Source organism: Lipophrys pholis, assembly GCF_963383615.2.
Source record: "Lipophrys pholis genome assembly, chromosome: 19".
In the NCBI taxonomy this organism is placed as follows: Eukaryota; Metazoa; Chordata; class Actinopteri; order Blenniiformes; family Blenniidae; genus Lipophrys; species Lipophrys pholis.
In genome coordinates this window covers 14,366,746-14,394,631 of record NC_137647.1, presented here as the reverse complement: position 1 = coordinate 14,394,631, position 27,886 = coordinate 14,366,746, and the positions used below count along the sequence as shown (strand labels likewise).

General features: G+C 40.8%; 1 protein-coding gene across 2 annotated transcripts; it reads left to right on the top strand.

The window, feature by feature from the left end:
* The first annotated feature begins 295 nt into the window (after positions 1 to 295).
* Positions 296 to 27,417, top strand: LOC308124493 (protein tweety homolog 2-like). 2 transcript variants are annotated; one of them, XM_080487507.1, is made up of 14 exons: positions 296 to 764; positions 3,884 to 4,056; positions 9,256 to 9,367; positions 13,990 to 14,210; positions 17,213 to 17,308; positions 18,714 to 18,786; positions 21,003 to 21,072; positions 21,172 to 21,227; positions 22,405 to 22,497; positions 22,577 to 22,669; positions 24,407 to 24,549; positions 24,667 to 24,852; positions 24,932 to 25,010; positions 26,343 to 27,417. In XM_080487507.1, the coding sequence occupies exons 1-14, from the start codon at positions 636 to 638 to the stop codon at positions 26,421 to 26,423; spliced, it is 1,605 nt and encodes a 534-aa protein (XP_080343633.1). In that variant the 5' UTR covers positions 296 to 635; the 3' UTR covers positions 26,424 to 27,417. The 2 variants fall into 2 exon arrangements, with proteins under 2 accessions (XP_080343633.1, XP_080343634.1); XM_080487508.1 differs by having other exon boundaries at positions 24,667 to 24,744; positions 26,343 to 27,416.
* Positions 27,418 to 27,886: the final 469 nt, after the last annotated feature.

Sequence of the window (27,886 nt, the reverse complement as noted above, 5' to 3'; positions counted from 1 at the left end):
TTAGCGTGCAATCAAAAAATGAAAAGTTTACAGTGGGAACAAGAGGGTGAATGTTGAGAAGGAAGTATAGCATCATGTGGAGGTTTTCTTTGTTTTGTCATAGTATGTGTATTTATTATTATTACTCTTATTTCTAATCTGATTCAACTCTCAGACAGCTTTTTCCCAGTGGTGAAAAAATAAATAAATCTCCGTTCTATTGTTGTTGTTTTTTTTTTGTTTGTTTGGTTCAAGGGCGTGAGGGCGCTCCCACTTGACAGAAAGTAGTTGACACGCCCTCTTTGTTAGAGGAGGCAGGTTCATGCGGATGCAGACGATCGTCATGCCTCAGATGGACGCGCTCGGCCCGCACTCTTCCACTTTTTAACTTGTTTCGCTCCTCAGCAGTTTGCGTTAAACTATGGGTACCGGAGAGGGAAGTAGCGATATCCAGCCTTGTTCTGACGATGTGATGGCAAAAGAGGAAACTCCACTCTGATACTCTGTGGTAATTGTAATTGTAACCTCTGAAGTCGCAGTACTTCTGTGATATATACATATTTACTTGTGCGCAAAAAAGCTGGGACTAATCAGGCGCCAAGGTATCCGAGGGAAGCCGGCCGTCAGTGGCTCAACGGGTTGATTTCCAACAAATAATGGCCACTGCAAGGCTTGATTATGTTGCTCCGTGGTGGACATACTGGCTGCACAATTTCCCTCACTTCAATTTCTTCTTCCAGTCGGTGGACAACACTTTCAAACCGGAGGAGGCGAGCTATCAGCAGGTCGGTAACTGTAACTGTGCGTAAAAGCGCACGTATTTCCTAAAGAATCTCACCAGAAAATCACAGTGCTGTCGTGAAGCTCTGACTTTCCAGAAAGAAAGAAAAAAGAAAAAAAAGAAAGGTGAACACATTTGAATGTAAACTTGAAGAAAAAGTAGTTTTAGACGAGCTGCAGGGTTGAATGAGACTTTATTTCAGTTACCATGGCAGCCCTTAACATGTTTCGTCCCAACAGCAGGAAGTTCCAGCGTTGTGGGACTTTACTGTCCTGCAGTCCTCACATGATAACACATGACCTGTATTAACTGTGCGCACCATGATGGACTTGGTTGTAAACAATGTACAGGATGTTTATCTTCGAGCGTTTGCACACAGTTACTGAACCCACAACGTTTAGTCTTGCTTTACCAAAGAGTACATTTTGATTTTGTTTTATCACGTCATACTAATTTGTTGGTTTTTGTTGCACACAAGTTATCAAAGCTTACTTTTGTGTCTGTCTGCCTCTAACTTATTGTAAATTATATTCAATGGCAAGACAAAATTACCCAAATATGGCAATTGTTTTCAGTTTGTAATTAATGGCAACACATGATATGTATTTAGCGATTCTAGAAAATGACAATGTTATATTTAGTGATGACTGTGAGCAGCAGGAAATGAGTCTTAGTGGGTTGAACGGGACAGGACAAGTGAGCGGATGGACAGTCATACTTAGCTTTTCTCATAGTTTTCAAAGTCCAAATTTGCATCACACCCACATATTATGCATCACATACTCCTTCTTTCTTGATTACAATGAAAACAAAACCTTCGTCCTACAGGTGTAAACTTGATTAAAATTGGAGATGAGGGGTAAGTTATTATTCAGGCTATCAGCACTGTGCTGCATCACAGCATTTGTTACTTTCTTCCAACAAATGAAGTGACTGAAAACAAAACTCAAGCTACAACAAACTTGAGTGAGTGAGTGAGTGAGTAGGGGAGGAAGGGAGTGAGTGGGGGAGGGAGGGAGGGAGTGATCTTAGCAGAGTCATCCAAACTCCTCTGTGCAGAAGTCAGTGAGAAGTCACAGACACTGTGGCTGTCCACAGAGCGTTGCACAGTCTGTCAAGGCTGAAAATAGCTCATGTTCTTCATTTGACACTCTGATCTTCTGTGCGGGAGACGCACAGCAGCTCGAGTCACACTTTCTAAAGCTTGCTGTTTACTGCTCAATTAAAGTAGACAGGCTATACAAACTTCCTTTTGGTGGGATAGAAGATCAGTGGTCTTCTGATCAATGACTGTACCAGAATTGCTCCGTGTCTGTCTTTTCTTTTCCCTCTCAAGCGTCTGTTGCCTTGTGGTTGTATTGCATCAAGTGGGAATTGAAGAGCCTGCATGTCTAATTGCAAAACAATGGCGTGTAAAATTAAAGGAGCAAGTGGAACCTGCAGTATTGTGCTTATGAAGGATTTGCACTGAGTAATAGTGACAGAATACACAGCCTCACCACAGTGTTCTCAGAAATAAACAGAAAACGACTGGATTGGAGTTTGGGGTCGGCTGCTGTCAAGGTGGAGCAGCTCATCTTTCAGATCTCTGTATTTACAGTTTCATGTAAAATTGATTACTGGAGAGGATGTCTGCTATTCTAATGCCTGGGCACTGCTTCGTTTTGGTATGGTAACTTAGTTTCTTTTTGTTTAAATGTCATTGAGAGAATTATGGCCTCAGGTTATCTGATCTATGGATTGTCTATTATTTTCTGAGTAACTGTGTTTTGAGATTTCCATGTCCATTTGGCTAAAAATCATCAAGAATCCAAGACAAATGGATTGAAATGTTAAATTTTGTTAAATAATTCTTATGGGATTTTTACACCTTGAATCAAATTGCTGGAAATATGAAAGTTTCTATCATATACAACTTTTTATGGAGATGCTTTTGTATCATGTTTATTAAAGCATGTCTCATCACAGCCAACCACAATCTCAATGCTAACAATCCTTTTTCTCACTATGATATCCTGGTTGGCCACATGAACCACAGCTTGAGCAAAGAAGGACTTAAATCATTTGAATGCAGTAAGTGTCGGTGGAAAAAACTGAATAATCAGTAGCTGTCGTCACGACATAGCTCTGCTTAGTCGGCCAGACAGAGACTTTTTGAACTTGTGGGCTTCAAAAGTTCCAGTGCAACTCAAGGTCACGCTTTTCTCTGAATTGTTATTAATCTAACCTGGACCTCAAATATTATGAGCTTGAACCCACAGAATGTGCTCTGCACTTGTAAACAGAAGGATCTTTATATTAGAAGTAAGCTGAGAGGAGTTTCTATAGATTTGTTCTAAAAAGGCCACAAACAAATGGATCTCTGAGTCTTTTGTCTCTAAACAGTGAAGCTGCGGATGAATGAAAATTCGGAGGTTGTCTACTGATTGGTACAGTGCCACACTCTGCTCTGCTGAAACAATCTGTTGCATAAACAATTTGTGTTGAGAGCACATTACTAGTTTTTCCAATTTTTTTTTTTCTTTTACACAGATAGTTAGAAATACAGTGCTTAATGTACAAAATGCATCCTGCACCAAAATATTTATTCGGCTTCTTCTGCAACAATGTTCTTGATTCTCTCCATCCTTCAGGCTTTAAACATTTTCATACCCTCAGAAATCACAAGACTGAATGAAAGCTCGCCCGTCACATGATGCTCCCCTCCCACAGCCTTGGAGCGTTTGTGTTTTCCTCTAAGCTGCGGTCCATGTTCTGCTCCGGCACTTGGCAGAAAACTCAAGGTTTTTCTGTGAGGTGCATTTGCCCCAAGACCCTCAACTTTAGTGTTTTCTATTCTTTTCGCTGCAGGCAGTAAATACTATTGTGTTGATGCTATGAATGAGGCGGCTCCGCACACTAACCTCAAAAATACCTCTAAGTTCTTTGTTCCTGTTATGTTGTATTCACTCAGGCAGGGGACCTTTCAGACGGAAGGTTCATCAACAACTTGAAAACAACTTTGATGGATATTTGCAGATCTAATCTACTGAAAATGGTTCATGTACTTTTCATAACTTGCATGACATTAACAGGAAGCCTCCCTTGTTTTTGTTCCTTTTCTCTCTATCTCCACTTTTTCAGTCCCTGGTATTTCTAGCATGCGTTGGCGCGGTGGGTCTCGGACTGAGCCTGCTGGTTGTGGCGGTGTACCTGATCTTCTTGTGCTGCTGCCGCCGAGACATCGACGAGGACACCAAAAGGCCTGATACCTGCTGCGTCACCTGGGTTGCTGTCATCGCAGGTCTCATCATATGGTAGGATTCAGTGTTCAAGGTTTCTCCTCGTGCATTTACATAATACTTCATTTACCTGCACCTGAGTTGGTGTAACAGCTCCTTTCCCGATACCACGATCGGCAGGTTTTTTTATTTTTAGCTCCATCTCGCACTGTCCACGCTGCAGTCGCCTTGATCAAGACACTGAACTAAAAGTTGCTCCCAGTGGTGTGCTCGCACCTTGCGTGGCAGCTGTAGCCATTGGTCTGTCACTCCTCCACCTGTGTAGCTTGGTACAAATGACATCTGCTGCCCATAACACCCACTCTGCTCCCCTTGTTATATTGACAATTCCCACAATACACTCATGTCGCTGGTGAACTGCCATTTCAATCTGCTGCACCCGCAAGCTGGAGTAATAATCAAAAACCATTCAAACTGGACAATTTCATCACCAAGTCGGAAAATAAAGTTACTACAATGAACATTCTCATCCATTGTTTTGTATGCAGTTTGATTTTACTATTATTATACTGTAGTGTTGGATGCGTAAAGACATTTCAGTGGCGCTGACTATATGCGAGGTACTCGCACACCATTACAGGGGTTCAGTATTTTCTCCACGGACACACGGACAGGGTTTGATGAGGATTCAAATCTCCAACTTTGTGATTGCAAAATGACACCTTCTGGCAGCTGAGCCACGGCTCAATTTACATTTGGACTGAAGTGACTTTACTCCAGAGCTGATGAATGTGTACTCCAGGTGATAGACTACTCTTTCCTCACAGCAAATCAACTTCGACTTTGGGCTTTAGGCCTTTTTATGTGAAATGTACATGTTTTCCCTGTGGGAGGGTTATTCAAGCTCCCTGTTTAAATAAATAGATGCATCTACCATTTCTCTGCTTATGGAATGATTTTATTTTCCCATGTCAAACATTAAGATACTTTTCCAGTGAGAATAAGTTTGTAGTATTTTAGGTAGAGTGTAGAGAATTAAATCAAATGCTCTCACAGACGAAGCTGATGGAGTTTCTGTCTTCCTGTGCAGCCACATCATCAGCAGAGCTCCAATGAACTGATCAGACTGCTAAATCCCTTTTTGTTGCCTATGAAAAAAAATTGATGAGTTATTCCTCAGTTTGCCCTATTTAAATGTTTTACTAGATCTGTAAACTGATGTTGTAGATTGGCTCCCCGTTGGATTTTTGTCATAATGCCAGTTTATGCAAGCGAACCATCATAAACCGTTTAAAGGCAGATTCTCCACCGTAATTGTACTTTTGTGAATGATTTAATAAATTTTGACAAAACATCTCATGGCAGAAATGAAAGAAAACAAAAGGGGTCCACAAATAGTGTGATTGGATTTGCGGACAGATCCGCTCAAACTTGTGACAGTGTTGCATCTTAACTTTGTTAGTTTGCTACGTCGGTACCAACTACAGCACACCAGGCCTGTTGTAACGCTAAGTGACGAGGCATGATGCTGTTTAGCAAAGAAGCTACAGTCAAAGTCCTCGTATCTCTCTGTAGAAACCTGTTGGGCTGGAATAGATGCAGCCAGCAAATGCGCCACTGCAGTCGTTGACCAATTAAATGATCTGACTGTGACTGAATGTACGTTTGCATAGATTTGATGTTATAAGTTAGGTTGTGCGGATAAAACCACATTTGTTTTGACATTGTGGGTTTGTTCATTTACTTTTAATGGGTAAACGTTCTGTCAGTGGCAATTTGCTGGTATTGTTATTGATGACACTAAATGTTTAAGTGGGATTAAGTTGGACAAAAAATGTCGTGACTTGAACCAAGTCTTCTTTTACAGGACATTATGTCTTTTTTCTCTGTCATGGGATGTTTATCAGATAAAATAACAAAATACAAAAATATAGTGTTCCTTCCATTTCCTTCTACGTCAATTGAAATGTTCTTTTAGTCTGTCACAATGACTCCATTCACTTCCCCCCCCCCCCCCCTGGTTTTAACTCAAAGCGCTACGATCCAGGCGTACCAGGGCAGATTTAGGAGATCATGTAGCTCTACGACAGTATGGATGGGAGGAAATTACATTTTAAAAAATCCTCCCTTTTTTGTGGCAGTCGATGTTAACCGTGCTCGAGTTTATTATAGGCGCGATATACTGCTTGCCACAGAATCCAGGCATTTATCAGGCTATTTGTTCGGCTCACAACATGAGCTGAATTCAGAGGTACCATGGTGCAGTTATTACACGGCCCTGCGAGGTGTGAGCATCAACACTAAATATCCTGTGTGCTGCACTCCTGCTCTTTATTGCGTCGGTTTCTTTTAACTCCTTCTCTCAAAAGCATTAACGCTTCCCTGGAGGCTGAGCTGACCCGCGCTGTCCTGTCTCATTACGGTCTCATCATTGTGTCATTAGCTGCTCTTCATTGTGTCGCGGGGTCATTTGCAGGGTTAATGAAGAGCTTATTGTTCAGGCTAACGCTGATCAGCTGGAGCCCAAATGTTCTAAAATGTGTGAAACAAGATTGTGTCATTTTATTTATTTATTTATTTTCACTATGTGAAAGGCCTAAAGACTCCTCTATATCTCATTTGCTCGTGCCCAGAACTAACCATCAATTTATCTTCATCTTAACTAATTCAGGCTTACTGGTGTCTGGGGCCAATCTCAGCTGATTGCAGGTGAAAGCAGAAACGCCCTCAACGAGTCATCAGTCCATCACAAGACAAATGCAAAGAGACAGATAAGCATAGATTTCCACCTGCAGGCGATTTACAATTACCAATAAAGCTACTATATATGTCCTTTTATCAAAACAGGATGTGTGTAGTACCGAGAGAAAACCTTTGCGTGACATTTAGAGTCCTCGGTTAACATCGAACGGATGTTTTTAGGACATGACAAGATACCAGGATGTCTAAAGAAATCCTGGCTTGGTTGAAAAGAAACAAGAAGTGGTTTTTTTTTTTGTTATTGTCACCAGCATGAAAATAAGACTCCTAGCTTTAGTTTTCTCCAATATTATGGTAATAATTCGGTGAAACTTAATGGCATTTCAGTTGAGTGTCTCAACCTGACAAGTGACTCTAAAATTAAACTTTCAGCTCCAATCCAAACAGTCTGAGCCTTGGTCTGCAGATTTCTTCCTATAAAAACAGGAGGGTGTTTTTCCACAGTCATTTATGCTTGCTCATGTGGATTTGTTGGGTTTCCTTTGTAAAAGTGCCCTGAAATGAGTTATTAACAACATTAGAAATGAGCGTGAACTTGTCCAGTGGCTTCTTTTGAAAATCTTCATGCCTTTATTACATTAACACCATAACGTCATACAGAAAGCGGATACTATGGCAGAGCTGTGTGTAGGAGACATTGAAATATTAAATTAAAAACTTCAAAGTCCTGTAAAGATTACATTGGTATATTGTTACATGATTACTGCACAAAGCCATATTATAATATCAACTTATGGGGTGGAAGGTCTTTTAAACCTCAAGTCCTTAGAACAACTGGAACACAATATAAGATAAAAGACTAATGCCAAAGGAAATAACTTTGTCAAAATGTGATATTTGTTCCAATGAGTTTTTCAAGGTTTGTCCTTCCCCGGCCAGCGGCTTAAACACTCGTCTCTGAAGGAGCTGCTTTCCGTTCATGTTTGTTTCTGAGCCTCTCAGTCTTTAGTCTCCTTTCCAGCGTGCTCAAATCTGGTGACACGGGTTGTCCTCTGCCCGTTGTAAAGCCCACCATTCACCTCTTTCTTCTTCAGTACTTTCCACACTGCTCTACTTGATGTGCCCATTTCCTGTGCTATGGTTCACAATTACTTTTTTTGTTTTGTTTTCTGTTCCAGCAGTTGAGCTCGTTTTTTTGGGGGGTTTTTTTCTGTCATAGTTATTTCTCCGGTCATGATGGTGTTTTCCTTCTAGCTCTAACTGCAATCATAACAGATAAAAAACAGACTGGGGTAAAAGCTGGAAATCCATTTTTTTTTTTTTTTTTTTTTTTTTATGTGTGAACAATTCATGTCAAAGGAAACCTAGAGGCAACAAGTTTAAACCAGCAGTTTCTTAGCTTATTTAAACCGCAGGTGAAATAAACACAACAGAGTAATTCCTCTGGCCTACATGTTAATGTGAAAGCTGATAATCAATCATTTCTTTCAGATGTACTATCAGGACAATTTGAAAGGTCCTGTTTAGCACATGAGCAGATTTTTCACACACACTTCCCTATTTGTAATGCATTCGTTTACACAAAAAAAAAAAAAGAAGAAAGAAGCAAAACAACACATTAGTTTAACTAGCTTCTGCTAACTTCGTCTTGCTGTGAAGGAGTTTAGCCTCACCATATGCTTACCTGAGTTTCGGTGCCCGGCTTTTGTTGTTTCGCAGCACAGATGGTGTTACAAAATGCTCGATATACGCACCGTCGTAAGAGTAAACTGGGCTTTAGTTTATTTTTCTGTTGTGTGCACGCTGTATCCTTGAAACAACTGATCTCGAGATATCTCGAGTGTGATTGATGAGCTACCCACTGAATAGAAACACCCTTTCAGCGTGATGGAAAGTGTTACTCTTCAACTACGTTTGCATGGAATAACCCCAGTAAAGTCAAACTGTGGTGAAATTGTATCATTGTTTAAGGTAGACTGTTAGTAATGGGGATACACAGACCCAGGGGGGTTAATGCACTAACCCTTCCTATTATTGTGGCCCAGCAGGCCCAGTCTCAAAAGTCAAGGACTGAGATTTGTGTGTGCTCCACTCTGGTACATTTTCAGGTGCCGGGATGAATTCTGATGTGGATTTCTCGCCGCTGGGTTCAAACGTAGTGCTGGAAATAGAAGTTTAGCCCGTTGAACTCAAAATCTGTGTAGTAAACAAACCAGATGGATTAACGAAAAGATTGACAGATTCTGAAGGATTACTTTTCTTTTTTTAAATACACAGATTTGTTTTTCTCTGTTCCAGTATTGTCACATGAATGCCTATTTTCACCAAGGAGAAAGAAAAGTATGAAAATGACTAATGACTCGTGTCTCCCTTTTTTCTCCATGTTTTTATTAAAAGCAAGCCTTTATCTAAGTTGCCCTGTAATAACCTTTAGCAGTTCCCGCAGAAAAATAGCAGTGGAACAGACAAAGGGTTAATTGTCTTTGTTTGTTTATTAAAACACAAATAATAATTTTTTCTTATTTATTTATTCATTCATTAATTTTTTTTCCCCTGAATCTCTCCCTTTTACAGTTCTGCGGTAGGAGTGGGTTTCTATGGGAACAGCGAGACCAACGACGGGGTGTACCAGCTGACCTACTCGCTTTATAATGCCAATCACACATTGGGTAGCATCAACAATCTGGTGAGAGATGCATGCCAAAGCTCTGTGCTACAATTTACTCTTGTAACAACATAATTATTAAAATTATTGGTCCCGAAAGGATTTAAAATTTTTTGCCAATTTCACTATTTTCTGCTTGGCTCAGTGGGACCTGACCAGACAGTCAATGTGTCACAGTTGTATTAAATGGGCAATACTCATTTTGCCGTGAATAACTGTTTGCCCTATGATTCTTAAATAACCAACAATTACCAATATTCTTTTAGCAACAATGGAAAATATCATCAGCCTGTCATGACTTATCGACTTATCCGATTTGGAAATGCTCGTCTTCCAGCTGGTAGGCACCAGAGCTGCTCCTGAATAATGCCTTCAGTCTCAGAGCAGCGCGGCACGGTGGGGGGCCACTTTTGTTGCCGTGAAGGAATTGAGGTGACTGCTGTCTTAGGATTTGTAAATAGGGATTATTTCTGCACAACCCCTGACCTGCATTCAGGGAAGTTATTTGGGGGAGGGGGGGTTGTTGGCGGGGGAGGAGGAGGGAGAAGGAGTGAGGGACAGAGAAGAGGAAGGAAGGTAAAAGGAGTAGGAACGGAGCCTCGCAAGGAGAAATAATCACAATGAGCAAGAAGAGGATTAACTCCCATCTGCAGTGCATTAATGGATGTTAAGCCTCTCCCCTTTCCATCACACTCAGTCATGCTCTCTAGAATGCGTCCATGTTTGTGTGGGTGTGTTTTTAATGTGTAAGTCCACATCAGTACCACACATCCACTTACAGTGTTCATACGCAGGCATATTGTATTAATCTGTTCCGGATGCAAACGGATCAGTGTCCATTCCTCTATTGTCCATGTGAAAGCAGGTTTTGAATTTGAATAAGAGAATTCTATGATAGAGAAGTACGAGTCATGATGAGTATGGGAGGACTCATTTTTAATTACAGTCCTGCGGTGATGTTTTTACAAGAAAAAAGTGTTGAATAGACTCAAGGGTAATTTTGAATTCTCTGTGTAGTCTACCTTCATTAATAAAGAGCCTCCTGACCTACCGGTTCACGGTGTATTTCTCCAGTTCTACAGATGAGAACAGGAAGGACCTGCAGCAGGTGGCGAGGGGGGGGGGCAATACACATCATCAACAAATCATTACTCCCTCTACAAAATATGTGACCCAGCTTCGACATGACGTCTTCCCTCTGCTGCCTTCTGGAAACAGATACAGACTCAGACAACACCAACACATAGTTAAATACTCCCAATCGTTTACATCTTATATGAACTATTCTATTCTATTCTATTCTATAGAAACGCATAATGTCTAACGTTGGTCTGCATTCGCCTTAACTTAGTCCAACAATTAGCTGTTTTTGCCTTTTGTGCTGTATGACGTTAATGGATTCATCTCTGATGATCCTACGTCTTTGCTTCTGGCTTTCTCGGTACCACAATATTGATTTGCTCCTATGGCATAATGCACACCATAGCTACATGAGAAGCTTAGAGGGTCCCCAGGGATACAGAGGCTATCTCACATGCCAAGATTATAGCTTGATGTAATGTACTCCTCCTACAGTGCTGATGGGCCGGGTAGTTGGGCCCCAGCCTCTAAAGCTAAAGCTGCTTTAGTCTCTGTTCAGCCTTGTGATTGAGCGGTAGTAACTTCTTTAACCGTTCTTTATTGGTTCACCAAATCCTCTCATCACCTTTCTCTTATGTGTGCGATAACTTGGTTTAATATAATCACTCTTGCTGTTGGCTGCCATGTTAAGCCCTAAAGATGGCTCCTTTGTTGTATTTCACACACTCGGCTAATATCCGATTTGTCGAATAAGAACAAGAGCAACTAAAATTGTCCTTCACAAGGCTCCGGCGAGGGTGGAGATTTACACAAGGAGCAATTTTGGTATGCTGATGGATTTTTAAAGCTCTCCTCATTATGAAATATGCACTCTCACTCTGCGAGGGATTATCATGTGTCATGGAGGGAGAGATTTGACAGGGAGGACCATTCTCTCCTTTGCTATCAACGGCAGGCTTTTGATTGTTCACAAGCCTTTTCTCCAGCACTCAGGTTGTGATATTAAAGAGTCTTCAGACCTGCCAGCAAATAATGAATGAGAATATACCGCAATTGTGCTCTGTCAAAACGTGTCTTTTCAATTTACAGCAGTGCTTCCTCCCTCACATTAGCTCTTTGTCTTTGAAAGTGAGATGAGTGATCCCTCGCTTGATGATCACTGCTTTCTGGACCATTTATCAGTTTGCTCAAATGTCTGTTCCCCGTAAAACCCGATTTAAAGTGCCTCGATTGTATCAACTGTTTTATTGTCACATTTAATACACTCAATCTCATCTGTAAATCACTGATGGCATTAAGCTGAGCAATTCACTTGCATGTAAAATTGACATTTCGAGCAGAGTTGCTGTGGGCCTCAAAACAGTCAGTTTTGTTTAACAGGCGCGTCCAATAGAGAATCCTCCCGGTGACCCGCTTTTAGTAAAACTGAGTTTTAATCCATTTTAAAGGGAGATGGGACAGTCCAGATTAGGGAAATGTGGATCACCCAGAGCAGCGAGCTGATGGATCCCATTTCTCACAGTCAAGCAGACTGCCTTGCAGATAAGATTCGAGGCGTTGTGGCAGGAACTGTGAGGGATGATGAACATAGAGGTGGGAAGTGAGAGCAGTTTACTGGCAATCAAATACTCTTTCCCTCGGGATTGCCGGAGAGCAGGATGAGCCTGCGCGTATCTTTGCTGCATCTCCGTCTGGATACTCTCTCTGAGATCTTTCTTAGGAACCATCAGGAGTCATCGACTCAGTACAATTTAATCAAGACTATTTGAAATGTTGGTGCGGCAAGTAGACAGGGATGCAGTTTTATCTTCTTTGTGGGGAGTTTTCACAACGTGGGAACGGGCTCTCTCTTCACTCCTGAACGTGTTAAAGATGTCATGGCTGTAATGGAGATAACAGATAAAGTGGGAAGGCTGCAAACTGCAGCAGATTATGATACAGAAAGCAACATCTGTTCAGAATTAGCAGAGCCTCCTACTCTGTGAAGTGTTAAGTGCTCTGGCAAAGTCAATGTGGTGTGTGTGTGTGTGTGTGTGTCTGTCTTCTGCAAAATTTCAAATTTGGGAGATTCTTCACAGTAAATTTGTCATTCTTTAAAAAAGAAAGAAAAAAAAAAAAGTACTCTTTACAAAATTCATAGAGGTTTTTTTTTTTTTAAATGTCATTTAAAAAAACATTCACAGTTCAGCAATGTGAGTGTAAAAGGAGAGTGGATTTTATAAAAAAAAAAAAAAAAGGTTTTCGGTGTAAACGATAGAAAAAGGGAAATTGCCGGCCTAACGTAGCTTACCGGCTAGATCACTTATCGCGGTGTGATTGAGATGGAATCCACTTCAACGGCATAACAGACAAAACACATCAAATCAATGAATTCCAAAACCCACGCACTTTCACCTCTCGCACATCGAGAGGAACAATCTCAAAAAAAAACCTCCAATTCACTCTGTATTATTTTTAGACCCCGTGTATCGCTTATTAATCAAATTTTTTTTTTTTTCCATTTTAATTCCACTCCTACCTTCACAAATTGCGCGGTGTTCATGATAATGTGCCGTTTCAATTGAAACTCCATTTCCTTCTATTATCTGAATAGCCAAGAGGGAGTCCAGAACAAGTTACTGCTCAATGTCTGAAAGAGTTCAAAACTTTTAATAATAACGGCAAATGGTATATCAACTCCCCCGCCTCTAATCCCAGTTTTGAAGTGTGGGCGGTTGAGTTTTTAAAATTGGTCTACTATCACCATCAGCAGGAGCAATTTACAAATATCAGTAGTTATCATCAGTGTTCTTTGTTTAATTGAACTCCTGCTCCAAGAAAAACGATGAAGGTTTTGAATGTTTTATGTCTGGTTCTTTTTTCTGGCAAAATTGATATAGATATAGTTAAATTTGCTCACCTATAGTATATAAAACAGAAAAAAACTTAAGGGAGACTTAAGTTGAGTTGTGTTTTGATAGCAGGGTTACCGTTTGGTCCACAGTTGCAGAGCAGATTGTGCAGCTAATGTCACTCCAAAAATATCAATATTGGGGTTAAGCTGGCTGTGATTCTCGGTTTCCTTCTGTCAGCATTGGAGTTAAAATTGACTTGTATTCCGGCTGAATTGGTGAGATGAAAGCGCAGGCATTTACTGCATCACATGGTTTTTTGTTCAAACAGAAAAGTGAAATGTATTTACTCTATTTCACCATGCTTCCTCCCACTCTGCTCTCACTATCAAAGTCCGCTGTGATAACAGGTCTCCCCGGTATTGCTATCAGTATTCCACTCTAACATTGTTTATCAGAATAAAACACACGGTTGAGGAGAAAAGTTAATCTTTTCCCGGGGGAGTTTTGCCTTGGTTCTTTTGCTTTTCAATCCGCTTTTTCAAGAATATCTCTTTTTTATGAATTTATTTATGTTCCTATTTCATTCTGACCCTGTTTTTTTCCTCTGACTTCCCTTCACCTCCACCCATATCTAATTTGGTTACCTTTCCAATTGTCTTTTCATTTCTTCAATGTTCTCTCTGTGTTTTATGCTGCAAGAGTTTTTGATCCCCCCTTTTTTTTTTTAAGGTTTCAGGAGCTCAGGGCAATGTGGAAACTGGACTCAAACAGCACCTGGGACGTCTGGATGAGATCTTTGCTGCGAGGCCCGACTACCTCCAGGCTCTGCGCTTCATGCAGCTGATGGTCAACAATGTCATCCGCGAGCTGACGGCTCTGCCAGACATCCACAAAACCAATATTGACTTGGCAGCGATTGCAGGCCGGACGGCCCTCGTCGAGTACTACAGGTAGGCGGAGCTCCAGCACATCCTGTGGGGTAGGGGACATTATTTTTATTTCATGCGCGTGTGGAAGGAGTAAACATGCTGCTCAGAATGTGATCCAGAGCAGATGCGATTTTATTGATCTCCCCCTCCGGAACAGACCGGAAAAGCCATTTTTCCTGATTGCTCCATAAATGAAAGCTGAAATTGAGCTTATTTTCCCACTGTGCAGTTTGAGCTCTGATACATATCGCTCAGACTGAACGTTATGCACGGAATAGCGGCTGTTAGACCATAAATGATGTCCTTACCTTCAGACCGTCGCTCGTATTGATTCCAGTTATTGTATTTTTCTTTTTAGTAACTACGATTCTCTCAAATAATGTGAAAAAGTATGAAGGGGCAAATGTTTAATTTAGTAAATAGATGGAAAGAAAAAAAAAGATGAGACCCATCCAACAATACAGAATCTAAATGAATAGAATATCTGGCATTAATTTAGGTCGAGTGGTGCAAATTTATGAGGCTCAAAAGGCTGCTGCTGCAAACTGAAAGTAATTTGATAGCTTCTGTAGCTTGTTTTATTTTGGAGCACATAAAAGTCTGCCATGCTGCTGTGCCCTAAGGTTTTGCACCATTTGCAACCTGGTTAATTATCATACTCATAGAGTAATCTTTGAGTGGAGTAGAAGACGACAGATTTAGGGTGGTGTGGTGTTCCCTGTAAAAGGATTTGTGTGGCACACATTATAGACTTTCTGTTAATCAGAATCCGCGGCTTATCTGGGTGCTTATGGGAGCATGTCCCCCACAGGTCATCACACACAAGGTAATGTCAGTGTGCAATATTTATCCTATTAGCTCTATCTGTGGCAAAGCGTTGGAGATTTGTAAGTATACATTTAGAGGTAAATGGCAAAGTGTAAAAATCCCCCTTCAGGAAATGTGCGACACACCAAAGTGCTATTAATTCCTCAGCCCAATTTCACTTCACTGGAAGTGAAGAGTCAACATGGTTTCAGCATATTATCCAACCAGCTGTGTGCTCATCCTACACATGTGATCAGTGTGTGTTGCAATAAAAATAGAAGGGGGTGTTTTAAATGCAACACTTCACAGCTTTATAGTTGCAATGCTGACAAGGAGCTGCTATTGTGTCGAAATCCAAAATTCAACTCAAAGGTTCTCCATTTAGTGAGGCAAGCAGAGTGCGATTTTAGAGTTAATTGTGAGTTAGGAGTGCGAGAAGGAACAGCTCTGCTTTCTGTGTGTTTTAGAATAAATTCATTTGCTATTTCAGCTGATTCCAGCTGACTGTGGGTGACGGCAGGATACACCTCGGACATGTTGCCAGTCCATCACCGGGCAAACACAGAGAGCCAGATTAGTGGCGCGCAGACACGTTAATTACTTTGTTCAGTTTAGCGTGGCCGGTTAATCTCGAATGTTGGGTAAGAAACCTGATTGCCCAGGGAAAGCCCATACTTCCCCAGTGAAAACATGCAATCTTCACATTGAGAGGCCTCGGCTCAGCCCAGACTCAAATTAGAGACTTTCTCTTCGACACCAGAGTGCGAGTCACTGAACCAACATCCACAGCGGAACTTAGAGGTATGATGTGAACTGAGATTCAAATCATAAATGTTTTTTGTGTCATTGCTGTGTATTTGTATTTATGTTTTGTATGATTTCCTTTATCTATTAATTCTGCCCCTGCTTCACCAGGTCTTCTTTGCCAACCTTCGGGTAATCCTAATGGAATTATCTGGTTAAATGAAGATGAACAATAACTCCAAATAATAATGGTGACGCTAATAAATGACTTCTGGTAAACAGCTGGATGGAGTTTAGGGTGTCTAGATGTTTCCCAGGAGAAGCTGTGGCTCAGTTGGAAGAATAGTTTGTCATCATTTTAGGCAACACACTGAACCCCAAATTACTCCAATGATTTAATGCCCCCAACATGGCAGCCATTGTGATTGTTGTGTTAGTGTGTGAATGACTGTGTGTTCGAATGAGTTCATGTGACTAATCATGGGGATGAAAATTGACCTTTTACATCATTTTGTATCTCCTGTAAGAATTATCTTAAAATCCTGGCATGCAATCATCTCTTTCAAACATATTCCCACATGTTTTCCTGTTCAGATCCCGTTTCAGACTACATTGTTGGAGCACGAACCTCCCGGGTCCTGATTAAATTTCAAGCAGTCATTATGTTATTAACGGCCTGCTATCATGTCGTATTGCTAAAAAAAAAAAAAAAGGAAGCAAATGTAATTCTCTGAACGAGGCGAAAAGAATAAAAGCTTTTATTGTGTTTTCTAATATAACACCTTTTCTGTTCCGTCTATGAATTTATTCCTCTTCCTGCACTCGGAGAAACTATTTAGCAAAGAAAATAAAGTGCGGTGTCCTTTTCAGTTTCTCTCCATTCACATGCCTCATTTTATGAGGAAAAGTATTATTTTAAAATTGGTACGTTTGGGACTTCTTCAAGAGTCAGTCCTATTGTTCACTGACCTTGGTATCGAAATATACTGCTGTGGTGCCGGTACACCACAGGGAGTCCATGTCAATATGTAATGTGGAGTAGGAATAAGCCTGCTGCTGTGACATGCTGTACATCAATGTATTTGCAGTTGCCGTTTGAGCTTGTAGATTTAAGAATCGGTCGAATAGTTCCCACGTATTCGGTGGGTCGGAGCATGCTCTCACACTCAGTCTGTGGGGCTGAGCATCGGCCATTCCTGTGAAGGACATTTTCAAAGGGGAAATGAATAATTAATGCCTATGGATTTGTGGTGTTGAATTATTAAGACAACAAGCTGGAAATTACCTGAAACAGATGGGCTCTAACTAGGAGACAAGAATGCTGATACACTGCACACACACACATCTGACACGTTTAGCCTCGAACATATGTTGGGCCGATGCTTCCCGAGGCCTGCGCGTGTGCACGGAATATGCTGTCTGTAAGTGGACGTGAGTGATGGAGGTTGATGTTTCATTTTCCTCTTGTGTAGATGGCTGGCTTATTTGCTGCTGTTGATCCTGGATCTGGTCATCTGCTTGGCGATGGGTTTAGGGATGGCCAAGCATTCTCAGTGTCTCCTTATCACGTAGGTATCCTGTGTCTGTACGTTTTTCAGGTTTTATGAAGACATGTATGTAACATTAACCACTGTGTCTAGTTTCTCGGGCACCCCCCCCCCTTTTTATTTTTCCCCTTTGACGCACATATTTGTTTTCGTCAACCTCTCACAGACTGCAGACAGACAGCCCAGCAGTCAGCCTCCCTGGCACCATATAGGTCACTCCATTAACAGCACAAATGATAGCATTACATCTTCAAATGGCACTGACTAAGCCATTGCCCTTATTCCTTCCCCCCACTTTCAATTTCCACCTACAGTTAAAGGTAACCTTGTTCTACTGTGCGCTCAATCAACCTGTCTGATACAAAAAAAAAAGAAGAAAAAAACCACCGTGTGGATTCCTGAAGCTCCGGAATAAATAGAAAACATCAGCGGAGGAACATTTGATGCAGTAAATTTCAGCCAGTAATTTAAACCAACACTGATGTCTGACAAGCAAATCCACATTCCAGACTTCCCATCCCATTTGCCCAATTTAGAGTATCCTACGTGTCAGTGTTAGCAGCTGATGCTCAGGATCGCTCTTCTCATGCCTCTCTGATGGGCCTCACTAATGCTTATTGATCGCCTGAGCAGGATGAGTCTGCTCCCTTAACTAATTATTAAGTGCTCTCAGGCTATTTTATTGGTGCTTTCAAGAAGGTTCGTGAAGTGAGTTGAGAAGCAAAGCCCTATCCAGCCTTTTTATACATCCAACAGGGGACCAATCTCACTCTTTTTTTTTTTTTTTGTTTTGTTTTATCTGCCTTACTTTCATGGCACTTTCTCCAGCGTCAGACGACGGTCACGACGAAATTGCTGTTGAGATGGGAAGATTCTTTTTTTTTTTTTTTTTTTCAAAGTTTTTTTCAAGCCCCTCCACAATGTTAAGACTCTGTTGAACTTGTCACCCTTTCTCAAAAAGAGGTCAGATTAAACAAGAGGCTGACAAACCAAAGCCTGTGGCACAGCTTGATTGACACTGGCAGCTTGCAAGATTGACAGAGAGGGCACGCAATTAAAGCGCGAGATCCATAGGGCAGAAACCGTGCAGGTGGGAAGTTCAGAGTAGTTTTATTTGAAGTTCTGGGCTCAGATGGACCTTTGTCAAACAATGTCTTTTTTTTTTTTAATCAAATTAATTTATTTCCAATTAGATTTTGGAATTTATAATGTAATCATGAAATCACAAATCAATTTCCAACTAATGATAAAATCCCCAATGCACCATGTACATTGAGCAAAGAGAGAACGAAGGAATCAAATCAATTGGGGGGGGGGAGGTTAAAGATCACTGCTACAAAGAACGAGTGAGTCTTCTCATTCTGTGTCTTTGTTTTTGTTTTTTGTCACCCCACCCTTACTCGCAATCTGCTGTTTCCTCCCACAGGATCATGGGCTTTGTTATCCTGTCTTTGATCCTGAGCTGGGCTTCCCTAGGAGCTGGCACCGCTACAGCTGTGGTAAGCAAAAAAAAAATATATATTTCTTTAAAATCCCATTACTTTTGCTTGATTTAATTATTTATCTATCTATTTATTGATTGATTGATGAAAGGAAATGGGATAAAGCAGCAGTGGTACTCGACTCACCGACATCTTGTCGGACAGTAGTGGGTCTCGTATTTGGCTTCTTATCTCACGCTTTTCTTCCCAAGGGCATCGCTGTCAATAAACATGTGGACAAACACTCTGACATCTCAGCGGGCGTACAAAAGTGTCTGCCTGTTTAGTGTTTGGCTGGCTCTTTTCTCGGGTCAGTCATGCAGTAAAGCTGATTACACATCCCCAGGCTTTTAGTTCAGCCCCGAGCCCAACTGTAAACAGAGCACCTATCTGGTTTTAATTGCTTGCTCTGCTTTCTTTGAAATCTCTTCTGTCACTGTGCACAATTTTATTCTTCTTCCAGGCCTCTTTATTTCTGACAGATTGTTCTCTCCTCCTGACTGTACACCATGTGTTCGGCGCATCTGGACTTAGTGTGTTTAATGGTGCCCGTATTAGGGACACTGTCTGGGCTATAAAAATAATATCCCCTTACTTCCAGCCTTTCTCCATCTCTCATGCCCACTGTGTGCTTTTCTTGATCTCCCTGCCTCCTGTGGAGAGACCTCACATCTGCGGATCATCCCACAGGATTTGCCATCTGCACAGCTGTTTCATGGAAAGCAGAGAGAATGAATTGCTGATGGGGGGAATAGTTGAATTTAACCTGAAGTTAACTACATTGGTGCGAGCCACAGCCATCTGCTGTGGTTCTTGGTGGAAGTCAGCAGTCGTCAAGCCAAATGATCAATATACTGGACATTCTCTGTGGCTTAACTCGTCTTATTGTAGTTGAATGTGACCCTACGCTATAATCCCTGACCTCACAGAACAGATTATAGAGACCAACGGAATGAACCTTTGACTGTTGTGTAATCCACGCTCACCGTAAAGTCAGTATGTTTCCTGTTAGCTGATGTAAACATAGTAATGGTCCCTGACCTGTTATTGTTGTAGAGGCTGATCCTGCACACACTGTGGTTTAATAAAAACATGCGCTTCAATAAATAAAGACGAAATGTGGAGCAGTATGCAAAACAAGCAAGGAAACCTGCACATCATTATTTAAAAAAAAAAAAAAGTGCATGTACAAAAACACAGTGTCTTTTGAAAAGAAGGTGGATGATGGCAGTGTCCTAGAAAATACTCGTAACATTTATACATATTTGATGAGACCAAGCATAAACAAAATGTCCCTGGTAGTTTAATGAGATAGAGATGAAGGGTAACATCCCAACAGTGCCTGACATGCTGCTGTACTTTTTTCGCTGATAACAGATGTCATGCTTTTGCAGCTGAGTTAAGAGTGTATAGCGAATCTGAGGGTAAAGTCAGGGGATTATTAAACTTGGCCTATGAAGACAAACTTGTAATATGTCTTGTTTCAATCCTTTGTATGCATATTTGCTGGCTAATTTTGGTCATTGACATGGGTTATTGTGATTTTGATCCATGCCTTACTATTTCATACGTATATACACCACACACCCACTTTGATGTGGCGTTCTCTTTAGTGGAGATTCCATAATCCCTATATATTTTGTCAGTGTGAATGAACAGTAACCAGTTATTGTGTGAATTTATTGGGAATTATACATGCAAGTAAAAAAAATTGCTTGGGTGATTTTTGTTATTAATCTTTTTTAATAGCCATGGTTTTTATGTTCTGGCAACCAAGTGCACAGAAATTGCATGACCTTGACCTCTTGCTGTTTAAGCATGCACGTTAGCAGCTCTCCATGGATGAATTAAACAGATTGAACGTATTTAGAAGATTTTATCCATGGTTGTCAAGGCATGACCTGTTCTACATGATCAATGACGCTTTGAGTCTGTTGCTACATACCACATGTTTTGACTTGTATTAATGGGTATTTGTGTAACAGTGTATGTTTGTGTGTGTGTGTGTGTGTGTGAGTTTGTGTGTGTACCTTCTGGTGTGTTATTGCAACAGAGGTAAAGAGTAATAATGTTGGAAAACAAGTTGTATTTGTGGACTGATTGACCGTGACGTTCCTTTGTTAAATCTGCATTACTGAGCTGTTTTGGACCTCTTCCGGGACTTAATAAAAAGCGTGATTATTTGCCTACCTTGTATATTTGCAAAATCACTACGTGTTGTTGTTTTCCTACAGGGAACCAGTGACTTCTGTGTGGCTCCCGACAAGTTTATTGTTAACCAAACCAAGAATATCCTCACTGCAGGTAATCTGTCTCCACAAACACAATTGGTAAGACGACAGCTTTCTGTCACTGAATGTTCAGGCCTGGCACTAATCTTCCCATCTCTCTCTCTCCTTCCAGATGTTGCACACTATTATTTGTTCTGCAGTCCCAATCTACCAAACCCCTTCCAACAGGTGCTGACTGAACACCCAAGTATTGTCTGTCTGCTTGTATGTGGTTATTAACCAAGAATCGGACACTGGGGTGGATCCTATTAGTCTTATCACAAAGAGCTTAGTTACCAGGCAGATAAAACATTAAAGGGTCCTCATTGGTTCTTCTAGAAGGGGAACCCCAAACACAGATTTAATATCTTAAATTGATAAACTTTGATCAAAACAGTCATTTTTATTTAGGGGATTTTGCAAAATTTGCGGTATCGTGTATCGGTATCATGTGCATAATCTCTGCCTTGGGCTATTCTCACCAGAAATATTTATTCCATTTTCGGTACATCCTGCATGAAGTCAGCCACTCTGATTCAATGTCAAAATGCATCTGAACACCACGTCTTGCATATAAGACTTTTCAAAGAAATATTCAGATCCCTCACATGTTCCAAAGGGGCTAATTATCAGCGCTTGAAATGCAGATCAGCCAAATTGGCCAAAGTAAATAACTCCAGAAAGGATGCAACTATTGCACAAGCTCAACAAGACCTGTGTGGCGCGATGATCATAACCCTGCAATTCAAACGCTGCTATTCAGAATTCACTTATTTTCAAGGCAACCACACGTAGGCACATAACCTTGTGTTACAAACACAAAACTTTACTTGTGTCTATGCACATCTATGTGAATCTAGTGCCCACATACAGATCACAAGGTTTACCTTCTTCAGATAAACACTGCTGCAGTATCCTCCCAATGACGGTATAATGCAATTCTCATTTTTCTTTCATTGAGTGGCACTGTGCAGAAATCCATATACAGTAATTATTAAAACCTTCATGCTTAGTTATTGTCACACTACCCATTTATGGATTAAAAGGATGCTGTTAAGTAGGTAAGGATGAGCCTCTCTGATGGCCTAGTTGATATAAATATAGCTCTTTTGTTTATATTTGAGGATCTGCTGTAGGGATGGGAGGAGGGACAGTGGTGGGCGAGACGATTGGTGGCAAAAGATAATCTCAGCATATCTGTCTGGAAAGAAATGTGTCGTCTGTTAAGCGCATTAAAACGCCTAACTTAACACTAAATTACTTGTTGACATGCTGCTCCCAAACAATGCTCTCCTTAATAAGATCTCCCCATTGTTTGTGCTGGATGTCTGTGCGTGTGATGTGACGGGTGATTATGTTTTCACAGTCTCTGACAATCTGCCAGCGTTCTCTGACCACCATGCAAATCCAGATCCAGGGCCTGCTGCAGTTCTCCGTGCCTGTCTTTCCCACTGCAGAGGTAAAGTGGCTGCCTGACAGACGATTAAGGCAGGCTGTGGAAAGGTGCATATCATTCTCTCCCTCTCCTTGTTATACAGAGAGACCTTTTGGGGATCCAACGACAGTTAAACTCCACAGAGTTCACTATACACCAGCTAACAGCCTTGCTGGACTGCCGCGGGCTGCATAAGGTAAGGTCGGATTCCGAGCAGGACATTTTCTAATAGGACTGCTTTGTAGCAGAGCTCAAAGACACATAACAGACCAACTTGACTGATTTTCACCTTCATATCTCTGTAATTCTCGTACACCGGCATATTTATTTACGCCACTGCAACCGTCAATACACGGTGGAGAGGCTCTTCTTACATTCTCCAGTTTTTGTGACATCGAAAAAATGTCACTTGCAACTGAAATGAATAATTCTTTACACCATAGTATGTAGGTTTTAGGATCCATGTAGCCTCTCAATACTAAATGAAGAAGGCCATACTTAGGAAAAGGTTTAGATATGGAGAGACTACCCTGTTGTCACATCCGTCCTGGATTTAAGGCTGTATCCAAAATGTCAGTGGATTTGCAGTTTGATATACCAAAGTCAGTGTGAGTGCCAAAAACATATTCTGTTGACATTAAAATCTGAGAATGCTCACGTAAACTGACTGTAGGGTTACTCATTAAAACTCTGTGACTGTGACAACACACACGTCACATAAATTTCAAGCCCGTTTCTCAGAGTTTGTTGGTCATATACATCGAGCAAAGCAAACTAAGAATGCGTCTGTAACGTCTGTGTCATCCAGTTAACCTAAAAGTCACAGCATGTAGATACCATAGATCTGCCTTTTGGCCGAAATATCAGCTTGACATTTACATACACGACCTTTTAAGCTGTAAGTTGCATTTTTCGACCAAATAAAAACTCACAGGGCCGAACAGCATGACAAGGTCACATTTGGTCTGTATAGTTTAGTTGTGTTAACCAGCAAGCAGGAGTCCTCAATCCATCACCAAGGTTAACCTATGAAAGTGCATTTTTTTGTTGAACTTTTTCCACTAGAGGAAGCTCTGTTTAAGAGTTAAAGTTTTCACACAACACTGAGAGAGGTCAGAAATGCCGTGGTGAAACCTCATTGGCATGAAATGCAGACATTAAGGTTAGATTGTGAAAACATGCGTGGTAAAGGCGGTTAACATCGCTCTCGTCAAAGAAATCTGAAGAGAGACACTCGCATGTACGAATTTAGATTTCAGGCTGTTGGTGATTATATACCATTTGACAGACAGATTGACCTATATGTGAGTTGAATGGTGGTGTGTTTGTTAGTACTCCTGATCGGGGGTTTAGGTGTGGAGTTTGCATGTTCTCCTGGTGCAGGTGTGGGTTTTTCTCTTCTTTTTTTCCCTTGTTGGCTCGATTGCTCACAGGAGTGAATGTGAGTGAGCGTATTTGTCTGTCTCTGTTCACCCGTAAGTTCGCTAGGATGGATTGGCCCCAACGCTGTGGCAGTATATATGAAAGATGGATGGAGGGTCTGTATGTAGCACCTGAAGTTTGACACCCCCATAGTCTGACTGATGTGTGTGTGGTTTTTTTTTCTAGAAATGAATGGCAGTTGTAACTTTTGTTTTTTGTCTTTAAAGTGCTTTTGTTGGAGTTCCCCAAAAAATCCTAATGTTTGTTTTTCAATTGTATGTTCAGCCTTGTTTTGTTTGAGTCGGGTGTCTCTCCAGGGAATTATTCAGTCAATTAAATCCTCCAAAAAGTAACATTATTAGGAAGTTTCTTCGTAGAAGTAAACAACGATATAACCTGAGTTTATGAATGTGGTGGTGTTCTTACTGAAAACAGATTGGTATTTGTGAAAGGAAATATTCTTGAGACCCACTGCAAATAACTGTATATATTTCTGTGCCCATTTTTCTAGGACTACCTCGATGCCCTCATGGGTGTGTGCTATGATGGGGTGGAAGGGCTTCTCTACCTCTCCTTATTTTCTCTTTTGGCTGCCTGCTCACTCTCTGCCATGCTGTGTGCAATTTTCCGAGTGTGGACACTAATGGGCAGCAGGTCAGTGCTGAGTGACCCCCTTATCCCATTATGTGCAGCCCACATTGCACTGCTGCAAAGTGTTAATGCATGCACCCTCTGTTTCTCTTGTTCTGTGTGTGTACTGCTGCCATAAAGGGAGAAAGAGTACGACGACATCGATGAGGAGGATCCATTCAACCCTCAAGCACAACGGATATCCTACAACCCCAGAAGGTCCAACACACACAGTTTCTGTAGTTATACCAGCAGCATTGACAGCCAGGCCAGCCTTCATCCACCTCCCCAGTCTACGTCTAATACTCTGCCTCCCCCTGAATACATGTAAGATCAACAGACAACATGGCATATCTGCAGTACTCTGTTTCAACTCTTACCACCTTCCTCTCCCTTTGTGTCACAGGAATCAGTCCATGCTGTTTGGAGGGGCCCCTCGATATGAGAACGTGCCACTGATAGGGAGAGGATCTCCACCACCCTCGGTGCGTTGGCAATATGGAACTGTAGTGTCCCTTGTGTGATGAAAGTGATGGCACTACTGACCCCAGCAATGCTGCAGCACTAACAGGAACCAAGCACTATCAATGCTCATATACTGCACACAACATCATGCTCCCAGCATTTTAGACAAAGGGCGTTATGTTGCTTTGCAACGAAGGAAGACTGACCTCTGCTGGCCATTTATAAAAATGCAAAAAAATTATTATTATTATTTTTTTCAAGCCCACTGGCATTTCTGAACGCTGTAAAGACCTGAGGATATGCACGCTACTGCCTTTGGGCTGTGTTTTTAGTTTATGCAAAGTCAGGCCGTTACATACATTTAATGATGTGTGATATAACTTCACTCTCAAACGTGTGCTGCATCCTTGGAGCCCTTAGAGCCGGGACTGAATAATAGATATTAGGATGAATCGACACCGAATGTTTTCTGCTTGCATGACTGACACGGTGCTTGAAGTGCATTCACAGTATACCAAAGACTTGAAACACTTTGTCTCTGTGAGATATTGACTTGTAATATTTGAATATTCTTGTAACAACGTTTAAAAAGAGTTATTACAGTAAATGCATGAAAAAGTGTGCATTGGTTTTGTTTTTGTCTTGTTTCATAACTGTCTCTGTTGTCTTGCTTTATGTTGCTCTGTGTTGTTATATTTCACATTTGCATTTTACTTACAAAGCATACCTTCCTTCATTTTATGTACAGTGTTTCACGAGGTGTCTAACTGCAGAATGTTATGTTGTGACTAACCTTTTTTCTAACTTTTATTCTTTGACTCAGACTTTTATTCACCGTAAGTTTTTATTTTTTTATGATGTCTTTCTTATTTCACTTTCATTCCACTCCTTTATGTGCAATATTGATTTACTCCTGTACTGTTTTCTGAGGTTTCACCCATAACCCATAAATCAGGAATCACCAAACCCATCAGGACTTAGGTATTTCTATTTGTTATGAACACATTTTTTTGAGGATGTTGGGGTTTTCTAAGGCTGATTATGAACACGGGTGTATTCATTTTGCTTACATTTATATGGGAAAAGGCTCATCTTCATTCAGGTCTATAGATGGAAGCACACAAATGGGGAATACACACAAGTCTTAATGAGTTACAATTCTATGTAGTGCTTCACTCAGAGAGTACATTTGAGTGTGACATTTCATGTGACCATTTATGTTTCTGTCACCAACCAGCCCTTTAAATGCTTTTTAATGCCACACATCATCAGGAAATCATTCCCAGTTTAAAGAAGCAAGTTGTTTAAAATATACTAAATTGACATTTTCTTCTTTTTCCTCCCCCTTACAGTATTCGCCCAGTATGAGGACCACCTATCTGTCTATGACTGATGCTCAGATCAGACACTTTGGGACTGACTTCCAGGTGTAGTCTGCTACCTACTGAATCTGAACCTTTTCAGTGCTTCTGTCTGTGACTTCAGGCTCCCTCCAAGAAGGATGTCTTCATGGCATAATCCTGTTTGCGAAAGCAGCAGCCCGCTGTCCCAATCCGAGACAAGGAAGTGGGCCATATGAGGCAAAAACCTCAGTAACACTTCAATGCAGTACTTGAAATACCCTGAATGTAGTTGAGGGTCTGTAAAGGTTTATCTCAAGTCTGCTGTAATTGTTGTCATGATTAATACGTTGTCACTCAGATGTAAACACTTCTATGAGCCAGCCAGGGGTCTTTTAAACAATGGATTTTCTTTTTCTTATTATTCTTCAATGTTCAGGCAGCATGCAAGGAAATAAACATTGGTCAATATTATGTGAACTGAGTGAGTACATAAACGGGCAACGCTGAAAACCAAACACATAATTTTATTTTTTTTCTTATTTGCAAGTCAAAATGGCACTATGGAGAGAAATGCCACATTTTCAACATTAAATACAGAAAATCAATGAAACACACAGTGAATCAATGAAAAGTATACCAAATATTGCAGTTTTGTTTTTCACAGCCAAAGATGCCTTCAACAAAATGTCAAACAGACAATTGTGAGCGGTTTATTGGTGCGTCACATGTGATGATGCAGTTGAGGGACTGAACTAACCTTCAATTAATTGAGCACAAAGTCAAAGTTTTGTTCTTTTGTTCTTTGTTTTTAATGAGCTTTCTAACATAACAAGAAAGGCAAAGCCTAAATATCGGTACATGTAAATATTGGCTGTATTGTGATTGAATTGACAAATTCAAAATAACTTACCAAAACCACTGCAACAGAGAAAAAACACAAAAATATCAGAATAAATAAAAACTGTAAAGTTATCCACAATATCTTTTGAATGAGAATGTGTCTTTTCCATTATTGAAAAACTACTGTATGCTGTTTTATATGTCAGTTATGTTGAGTATTGTATTAAAATACAAATCGACCTTAAAATGTTGTTTTTTAGTCTTTTGTTTACTCTCTTTTTCTCACTCTGATAACCGATGGGGACCTCCAGGACATGTATTGGGCCAAGTGTGTGTTTTTTGTGAAGATTTTATAATGGACAATATCTTCAATCTGTGCATACATACAATTGATAAATAAATACATGGAAATAAGGCTATATAACCTAACACAGAAGGTAAGAAGTTTAAGATGTTTGGGTTTTAGAGAGCACTCACAGGAGGCGGGTTGGGCCACATCTGAAATTAAATATAACACCTCTCGAGGTGTATTTCATCTCTTTGCTTTCCATCTTAAAAACAGGCAAAGTGAAGCCAGACATCCCAAGGCCAAGTCATTACAAATAATGGTACATGTTTCATTTGTATTGAGATAAATTTCACAATTGTTACAGTGGTCCTGGACCTCATCTCTATAACTAAACTAGTTATACTGTATAAATCTCACTGGGGAC